Raw genomic sequence first — 10,165 nt, 5'->3', positions numbered from 1 at the left:
CACTGAGCTAAATCCCCAGCCCAAGCACTTTCTATTTTCCTCCAAGTCACTTAGAAAACTTCCTGTTCGCCAGGTAGTCTCATTGAGAAATTAAGCCATTTAGAGAGCTATGACCTTTGGACCACACACTAACCAAATGAAAATCAGAAACAGGAATGAGATCCCTTCCTCTTTGGCCCAATTCTGCAGGTCTTTTTTTATTTTTTATTTTTTTGGTACCTGGGATCCAACTCCCGTCCTTGCGCTTGCAAGGCAGGCAGTGGAATCACTGAGCTAAATCCCCAGCCCTGCAGGTCTTCCAAATATAGCTGGCATTCCCTTGGGCACTGCAACCTTCTCCGTGTAAACAGCCTGCATCCTCAGGCCAGTCCTCCAGACAGTGGCTGCTTCGTTCCCCTCTGCCTTCCTTCTCTTTCCTGAGCAGGCTGGCTGTGTTGGTTGTTTCACTGCTGGTTCTGCCCGGCTCACAGCCAGCCCTCCCCTGCGTGAGGCGCATCCTCAGCAAAACTGCTGTTTTCTCCAGTGATGCTATTTTTCATGGTGGAAGACTGGCATTGCGATATTTCAGAGATCGAAATGTAATTCAAACTTGAAGAGATAGGATTATTGCCATCTTTCTACATAGGACTACAGGGTGGACTGACACACACAATCACATATCCTCTTTATCACAGAAGATATCGCACACTTGGGATGCTTACATAAATCAACTACTCTGGGTTATAGCTAAAAATGCCTTGAATCATAAATGGTGTGCAGGTGGCTTTGCTACACCTGTGCTTTATAGAGGCTGACACCCATGTTGCCATTTCAGAGCAGAAAAGATATAATCTTGAAAAAAAGATGCTAGGACCTACTACCATTAGCTTCATTCTTCCCTTGCATTTATTTTTCCTGCTCTTCTCAACGACCTCAGACAAGCTAAGTACTAGCACCCTAGTACTGAAGCTCTATTTTCCTCCTTGAAGTGCTAGATTGAAGTCTCACACATGCTAGGTAAGTACTCCAGGGCTGAGCTATATCCCCATGACTGAAAATAATATTCCAAACTTCAAAGACTCCAAATAGGTCAGATGATAGGCTTGGAGGGGATGCAGCAGCCACAGAGGAGGAGCTGGCCTTTCTTCAGCCATGAGAAGTAACAGGTCCTTACAAATGCTTAGTCTGTGACCATGGCCAAGGGTTCTCTGTGGAATGCTTATGCCTCCAGAAGGCTCAGCAGAGGTGCCACTGGCTGCTGGCTCTTTGAAGTGCTCTTTGCCTGATGCACAGAGCCTGGACAACATGGTAACTTCAGCCAGCACTTCCACTGCCCAACCAGTTCATGTCATACAAGTACACTGAGATGAGGGCGATACAACTGGAGGGCTACAAAGTACGCACTGTAAAGTTCCTTCCCACTGCCCAGCCGTGAGCTCAATGCCCCTTGACAGGGGGACCCTTTTTTCTTGCCTTAGCAGCTAGTTCTTCTGACTTCACATTCTCCCATAGCTCACCAAGTAAAATAATAGCTGTCTCCAAACACTTGCTCGGTACTGATACAACTGTTTCATAAACTTATAAACCACCAGTGTTAGGCTACTGATGCAAAAAAAATTTCCCCTCGGGCTGGGGATTTAGCTCAGTGGTTTGGTGGCCTGCCTTGCAAGCGCAAAGACCCAAGTTCAATCCCTGGTACCACAAAAAAAAAAAAAAAAAAAAAAAAAAAAAAAAAAACCCCAAAAATAAAAAAAAAAAAAAAAAAAAAAAAAAAAAAAAAAAAAAAAATTCCTCAGTATTGGGAATTGAACCCAAAGGCTAGCCCTTTTTATATTTTATTTTGTGACAAGGTCTTATTAAGTTACTCAGACAGGCTGTGAACTAGGAATCCTCTTGCTAAGCCTCCTAAGTAGCTGAGATTTTTATCTTCGCAGTGCTGGGGTTAGAACCAAGGGGCCGCAGGCATATTAGGTAAGCACTCTCCCACTGAAGTACTCTCCCACCCTAACTGAAATTCTGACCTACTGTCAGAGACAAAAGAAAACCAGGACAGGAAGTGCTTCACCAGCCATTTCACTCTTCTTTAATTCTACTCTCTGGGAAAGTATGTTCTTTGCTACTGAAGGAGTTATGATAGTAAGGCTGACAGCACTGGTTCATAACATAATTTTTTGCACCAGACAAAGAGTAAACTGAATTAACAGGGCCACCTGCTGCCATGCCAGAGCTGCCTCCTTTGTTGCTAAAGAGAACTGCTGTGGGGGATGAAGGAAAAGATGGGAGCAGAGGAGGCGAGCAAACATGTAAATATATCTGAAAAGTAGAATTTGGTGGAAAATCCAGAATTTAATTAGGGATGATAAGGAACTATTGAGTAATAGTTCCATTATTTCCAGAAATTACTGAATTTGGAACCTGAGGTTAAGACTTTCAGGATAAAGCAACCCCCAAAAAGCTCAGACTGGCACTGAGAAGAAATGGCAACCATAGACAGTAATGGGGTGCTTGAGAACAGGAAACTGATGTGACTCAAAGTGGGGGAGGGGATATCTTCTTTAAAAATTAAGTTTGTAGCAAAAAAGAATAATTAAATTTGCAGCAAAAAAAAAGTCTGGAAGTGAAAGATTGAGCCTCTTCTGACCTTTCCATTTTGCTGCTAGGAGAGGCTCTCCTCAAAGTACCTCCTGAAAAAGTTCAGAATTCAATTAATACAGATGTATTAGGTTGATTTCCAACATGTAGCTTCAGAGTTCCATTTGGTTTTAGTCACTTCATTTAACCTCTTGGTAATAGTAGTCCTGAGTTTGCAGTGTTGGTAAAATCTGCAACCAAGGGTCACACTGCTGGTAGAAACACAGCAACTTCTTGGCCCGTCATGTTTCCTTGTCCTTGTCCCTCAAATCTGTAGGTCTTGCACCGAGGGACATAGTTCACTAATGATGAAGTAGATGCCTCCTCCCAAAGTCTAATAGTGCAGGTGGTGAAGAACACCTGGAAGGAAGCTGCCAAAGTCCAGCTGGGAGTTTTGACTCAGTTAGATGAGGACACAGGCAAATCCCTGTGTCCTTCCAGATTTTATTATAGTCAAAGGAGAAACATCCGTGAAATTCTAATGGCCAGTATGCTAGATATAAAATTGATGGAATGCTAACTGGTCCATAAAGGGCTGCACAAGGTAATCTGTGGCAAAGTAGAAAACAAGCCCGAAGGTGATAGAGATGGGAAGAGCCGGCAATGCTTTCTTGAAAATGGCGAGGAGCAACAGCGTAAGGCACAGGCCCTGTAGAAGAGAGAAAGGAAAAGGGACACATTCATGTGTAATTATGAAAGCACTGCAAATGAAAAAACTCAGTAGCAAGTCTTGGTTAACTCAATACTTTCCTCTGGGGTTAATTTTTGGAGCGGATGTTTCATTCAATCTAGAAGAAGAGCCATGAAACAAAAACACAGTTGCGGCTTCTATTTTGGTGCTGGGGACTGAAACTAGGGCTTGGTGTATGCTAGATATGTGCTCCACCAAAACTGTAGCGTCTTTCTTTTCTTTTCTTTTTTCTTTCTTTCTTTTTTTTTTTTTTTGGTACTGGGATTTAATCCAGGGCCTTCACACAATTTTTTGTTTGTTTGTTTGAGACAGGGTCTCATTAATGAACCGAGTTTCCCAAGTGGGACTCAAACTTAAAATCCTCCTGCCTCAGCCTCCAAGAGTACCAAGATTACAGGTGCACCACTACACCTAGCAAATGTAAGTTTTTGACAAATTTTTCTTCAGTACATAGAGTTGACTGTGAACACTGGTGATGTTTTTTTCCAATTCCAGGAAAAAAACAATATGAAAGTAAGTAAAACAATTTGAAAAAAATAAATAATACTGAGATTTATACCTATAATATTGCGTGGGCCTCTGTGATTTTAGTTTGGCTGTAATTTTAATTTAGTTTCCCAGGGGCAAAGAACACTCCTTGCACCATGTAGGGACAAAGACATGTTCACAGGAAAACTGATAACAAAGTGAGTGTGTGAAGAGTACACTATTTTCTTGTGAATACACAGCAGGTACACAGCATGGCTGGGCACCATTTCAGTTTACTGAGAATAAGTGATTAAAAAAAAACACCACACATGGCTGGGGTATGGCTCAGCAGAGCCACATGCCTCGTGTACATGAAACCTTAGGTTTGATCCCCAGCACCAAAAACAAACAAACAAACAAAGATACAATACAGCTAATACATACTTTCAAAGCCAGAAAACTAACCTTAGAAGGGAAATAAAATACATGAAAATTCTAGCTAGTTATGACCATAATAAATTACAAATGTGATCACAAAATGAACAATGCGTTAAGTTCTCACCTAACCGCTCCTGTAACCTCACCATTCATCACACTGTTCATCAGCAATATCACAGTTCCAGCACAAAGATCAGGAAGAAATAATGGATGGGCTGTTTACTGAAACCACATCTGGGAAATGGTCAGGGTTCATAGTTTTGCTGAGACCTACATGTAGGGCCTCCACAGCCTCTTCGCCCCTTCGCAACTGAGCTCCAGCAGAGCAAACTTCTCATTACTACTGTGCTGGGCTCCAGGCTATGGTTCCTGACCCAAGGGACTTGGGAGCTTCCTGGAGAACTAATGGAAACTACACAATTAAAACAAATGAAGACATCTCAGGGCAGAGCTCAGTTTTAACAGCCCCATGCAATTTTTACAAGAGGTCTAAGTGGAGAACCACTCAGCTCAGGCCCAGTTATGCAGGTTTACAAAAAGTTTTTCAGGTGGTTGGCACACTTGGCCCACCTGGGGTTAAAACTAATTGCGTTAGGGCCATGGATTTAGCTCAGCGGTTCCACCGCCTGCTTTGCAAGCACAAGGGCCCGAGTTTGAGTTTGATCCCCAGTACAAAAGAAAAACTAGGCTGGGGATTTGGCTCAGTGGTTTCGCTGCCTGCTTCAAAAGTGCAAGGGCCTGAGTTTAATCCCCAGTACAAAAAAAAAAAAACTAACTGCCTTAAAGGGACACCGTGGTGTACTCAGTTTTCGCATCATGCATTCTGACAGTTTTATTACTGTATACTTACAATTAATATGGCTACAAAACAGGCTATGGTTGTGTTCCAGTCTCCACTGGCAGTTGCTGAGGCTTTACCAACCAGAACACTGTAGAAAATGAAATCTCCCAATCCAAGTTTTACTCCCCCTGAAAAAGTGAGGATTTTTTTAATTCAAAAAAGTTATTCTTTGCTCTGATTTTATAATTCAAAAATATGATTCTGAGCTAAGAATGATGGTCTGCGCCCATTGTCTCAACTACTTAGAAAGCTGAGGCAGGAGGATCACTTGAGACGATGAGTTGGAGACCACTTGAACGAAAGAGATCCTGTTTCAAGAAAAATATGATCCAGCCCTGACTGCAAAGTCAATAAATGGTAGATAACCTAGCTCTAGCTAGGTTTTGATTTTTGAAACAGGGCCTTCAATGTTCTAGGTTGGTCTCAAACTCATTATGTAGCTCAGTCCTGCCTTAAATTTGTGATCCTCCTGACTCAGTCCCCCAGAGTGCAGGGATTATAGTTATGTGCAACCACATTCAGTTTTACTAGGTTTTCTTTATTTTTTGGTTTGCTACATTAGGAATTTCAGATTCTATGCAACTGACTCTGGAATCTCAATAGATGTTGCTTGTTATATTCCAGCAAATCCTAACTGTCATCCACTGAATGCCTACTTCATACCTAACACTTGTCCTAGTAAAGCCTCACAAGGACCCCTAAACAGCTTGGCCTGAGGTATCCTTTGTTTCATAAAATTCACCACTGTGTAAGTGTGTGATTGAATGAGACTGTGGAAAATGTGCAGAGGTATATAACCACTATCATGATCTACATTTCTAGGAGATACCTTGCACCCATTTACAGTTAACAACCCCTGGGCCCCTGGCCGGAAGTGACCACTCATCTGCTTTCTAGCTTAAATTGCCTTTTCTAGACATTTCATATAAATAAGACTCATACAAAGTGAAGTCTTTTGTGGCTGGAGTAAATGTTAATTCTTTAGAGGTTGTTTTGAAAACGTGCCTTTTAGAAACCAAATTCTAAAGTACACGGAGGCTTCCTTGTAACCATGTCTGGTCAATACTCCTGCAGTGAGAGGTGGTGATATATGTGCTGATCCTAAGAAGGTGAAGAGTGTGTTACTCAGTCCAGAAACAGAAAATGCTGAGCTGAAGTTATGAGGACCAGTAGTCAGGTTTTCCTTGCACATACTTTCCTCTGGGTCTTCACTGGCAAGGGTGTTGCTGGACAGTTCCTGGACAGCAGCCCTGGACTCGGGTGTTGAGCGATGAGGCCCCAGGTGACTGTCCCTCTGGGCCTCCCACTCCTCATTGAAGCCACCATCGTCGTTCTCTCTACCAGTATCCTGTGCCTCCCTTTCTGCGCCTTCAAGAGAAAGCAGAAATTATAGCTCTAATATTTAGAAGTATTTCTTAAAGCCTTTTAGAAAAATACATGGAAAAGGTTAACAACCTGTTACAGCAACTAGGTAAACAAGGTTTTAAACCACAGGATGAGCTGTGAGGTGCCAGCTGGCTGCCCATCCAGAAGCCATTTCGCCCTCATTTCCTGGTTTGCTAGGGTTTCCTTCTTTCACACAAGCTGAGCGATCACACAGCGATCCCACCATTCATTCCTCTTCCAAATCAAAGTCCTATGGCCGAGGGACTGTGACAGTACAAGCTAATGAGTGCTGAGCAAAGTCTATAGGCAATTTGGGGATTTTTTTCTCCTTTCTTTTTATGAGGAAGAAACAACAGTCCTTTTCTCCCCCTGTATGTCCTGGGATTGGATATGATTCCTAGAACTGCAGGAGTTGTGACCATGAGAAGCAGCTAGCTGAGGACCACCACCCTGTGCTAAAGATGGCGGAGCAAGATGAAGGAAAGAACTAGGCCCTTGTTAACATTACCAAGCCCCCAAATTAACCAACTCCATAAATGCCGATGCATCAGAACTTCTTCGAGAAGAGAGAATATATTTCCTTCTCTAAGGAACTGAGTTTATTTTTGTTCTCTGCAGCTGAGAGCCTCCTGCCTGCTGGCACAAACCATTGGCTTCAGTGACTAAATATAAGAGAAGATCCATGGAGATTGGTGAATTTCTTTATGGCCAGTCATTCTGTTTAAATGCTATCAGTCTGACTGAAAATGGTGACTGTGAGAAACTGCCACACATTAAAAATATTTAAATGCGTAAGTGGAATTTATAATACTTTCTCCCTCATCTCTTCTGCAGTGCTGGGAATGAAACCCAGGACTTTGCACATCCAGTATTAAGCAAGAACTCTAACTATTCCCCCATCCTTCCCTTTTATTTCCTATAAAAGTAACACACATTACAGTGGAAGTAGCTCTGTCATGAGTAAAGACTGCTTGTTTACTTTAGGGCTCTCAAGTGTGTACACTCCCTCTGCGAGGGCTTGAAGCAATTTTGTATTGCTTATTTTAATATTCGTTTTTCCTAAAGGGGTCTCTACAAAACGTGAATCTTAGCTGGTTCAGTTTACAAAACCATATAAGATTTATAAATAAAAGCACCAGTGTCTAACTGCCTCATCCTTCTGCAAACCTATCCTCCTTCTTACCTTCAACTCTTAGCAGCTTATTATGGCATTTATCTCCAAATTATGAATAGCATGCTCATGGTGCCAGGTCTTGATGTTTTAATTTTAGGTATTTATTCACACCCTCCCCCATATATATATACCTTTAACTCTTCCTATCTTCCCATTTATGTTGAACTATATTACTGCCTTGGAGAAAGTACTAATAAGCAAACTACTCTGTTATAGCTCCAATGTATAATTACATTTGCTTTTTTGGAACAATCTTGTATTCTCTGGAAAAGTGCCTTAGTTTTCCCCTTGACTTTTCTATGCATTATCTATGGCTGGGTTGTCCTGAACTCTGCCAGAATTCAAATGACACATAACCTCTCAGATCTATTTTTCCCTTGCACAGACCCTCTCGGAGCCCAAAGTTTTTCTGTTCTAATCTCTAACTTCCAGTTCCTCCAAAAGAATGGTGGTTTTCAACCAGAGGTTGTGCCTCCTTTGCTGGGGGTTTGCAGAAGGAACTAAAATGAAGGAGACTTTGGCGACTGCAGTGACTTAAGAGCCCCTACTGACACTGAATGAGGAGCGGGTACACCACCTACTCTGCAGGGAGTCCTCTCTCAATGCTGAGGTACTCTCAAGGAGGAGCTCTGCGGTCATCCAGCTCCTCCTCTCTGCAAAACCCTTGCCCACAGGTCCCACTTATGCAAAGGTCTTCTTCCATTCTGCTGTGAGCCGTCACCTGCTGTAACTTCAACAGTCCAGGATAAATAAAATTCCTGTACTATAAACATTTGCAGTAACTTATATTTTTCTTGGGTTTTTTTTTGAGACAGGATCTCACTATGTAGTTGAGACTGACCTGGAACTCACTATGTAGCCCAGGCTGGTCTCGAAATCACAGCGATCCCCCTGCCTCAGCCTCCCAAGTGCTGGAATTACAGGCATGTGCCACCATGCCCGGCCTATTTTTCTTTATAGTATATATCATAACTGTATGAAATATTTATGGAACTACTCAAATGCCTGTCAGTCAAAACGATTATAAGGGTCTAGTTTTAATCTTTGGCAGGTTGAGATCCAGTTTTTCCAACACCATCTATTAAAGAGGCTATCTTTCCTCCAGTGGGGATGGTCAGCTCCTTTGTCAAAGATGAGGTAGCTGAGTACATCTGGAGTTGTTTTTGTGTCTTCCAGTCTGTTCCACTAATCCTCAGGTCTGTTTCTTTGCCAGTACCATGCTGTTTTTATCACAGTGGCTTTGTAGTAAAGTTTCAAACTGGGAGTTGTTACACCTGCTGCCATGTGTCTGTTGCCTAGGATGGCTTTTGCTATTCTAGGTCTCTTATGGTTCCCAATGAATTTTTGGATTCTTCTTTCTAGTTCTGTGAAGTATAGTACTGGAATTTCAATTGCAATTGCATTGAATCTATACAGCAGTTTTGGTAGTATGGCCATTTTCACTACATTGATTCTTTCTACCCAGAAGCAGGGGATGTCTTTCCATTTTCTTATATTCTCTTCGATCTCTTTTTTCAGAGTGCTGTAGTTTTCAGTGTAGAGGTCTTTTGTTTCTTTTATTAGGTTGATTCCTAGATACTTCATTTAAAACAGGAAGAAATGTCTTGTTCAGTGCTATTATCTCCAGAGCTTAGCATGGTACTGGGCACATGGGTGGCTCAATCAGCATTTGTCAAAAAAACAACAAAAAAACCCTTGATTTACCAAATCCATATAAATAGATATATGTATAGTCACAGACAACATTTTCATTTTCTTTGGCTAAGCACGATAACCAGGCTTGTAGCAAATGTTTCCAATTATTTACTGCTCTTCTACTAGGTCTCCTACTGGTCTAATACCACCTTGTTCTGCTGCCTTACACAGTACAGAAAAAGCCTGATATCACTGGGTGATATTCCAAATTAGGAATCCAGAAAGTGGCCCCACTTTCAGTTACCCAAATGCTAATGTAGCAGTTCTCCTGGCTCTAAACTCTCCCTTTGCTAACAAGTCATACACATTTTCTTTTCTCACTAGTGCTTTTTTTGGGGAGGGGTACTGGGGATTGATCTAGGGCCTTCACACTGAGCTACATCCTTATCCCTTTATTTTTTTATTTTTGAGACAGGGTCTCGCTAAATTGCTGTTGCCCAGGCCAGACTTGAACTTGTGATCTGCCTGTCTCAGCCTCCTAGTATGCAATCTCTAGTCTTAGCTTTGCTTCTGCTTTTCAGGTTCCTCACAAGGTTGACACTTCGCTTTCTTTTTTTAAAAAAACGTTCTTTTCTTGTGTACTACTTATATTGTTTTGTCATATCTGAATTCTAAGAACAGCTTCTAATTTGTGTTCTCCTTTGTATCTTCCTTCTGTAGCATCCACATTAGGCCTTGCAAGCTCCTATCCTTCGTCATCATTATTATCCTCTTCTAGAAAGTCACATCCACCCAGAATATTTGACCATTTTAGTATAACCATTATCACATCTTAAATCAAGTATATTTATTACTCTGGTCATGTTGGACAACAGAGTCCTAACTTCACATGTTTGGAGAGCTTAGTTTAAAATATATATAT

The 10,165-nt window shown here is 41.7% G+C and overlaps 1 protein-coding gene across 3 annotated transcripts in view; it reads right to left on the bottom strand.

Moving 5' to 3' along the window:
• Window positions 1-1,774: 1,774 nt before the first annotated feature.
• Psen1 (presenilin 1) overlaps window positions 1,775-10,165 on the bottom strand; it is a 70,028-nt gene continuing 61,637 nt past the window's right edge. For 2 of the 3 annotated variants that reach the window (XM_010645426.3, XM_010645427.3), the window contains exons 9-11: window positions 6,243-6,416; window positions 5,058-5,176; window positions 1,775-3,259 (exon numbers count right to left, since the gene is read on the bottom strand). In XM_010645426.3, the coding sequence (XP_010643728.1) occupies window positions 3,104-3,259; window positions 5,058-5,176; window positions 6,243-6,416 (449 nt within the window). In that variant the 3' untranslated portion in view covers window positions 1,775-3,103. The remainder of the gene's footprint in view (window positions 3,260-5,057; window positions 5,177-6,242; window positions 6,417-10,165) is intronic. The other variant, XM_010645429.3, reaches the window with a different exon arrangement.

The sequence above is a fragment of the Fukomys damarensis genome, unplaced genomic scaffold (assembly GCF_012274545.1).
Source record: "Fukomys damarensis isolate Sample0158 unplaced genomic scaffold, DMR_v1.0_HiC HiC_scaffold_21, whole genome shotgun sequence".
Lineage (NCBI taxonomy): Eukaryota > Metazoa > Chordata > Mammalia > Rodentia > Bathyergidae > Fukomys > Fukomys damarensis.
Note: the sequence above shows the minus strand (reverse complement) of the source record. Positions and strands in the feature narration are given on the sequence as shown.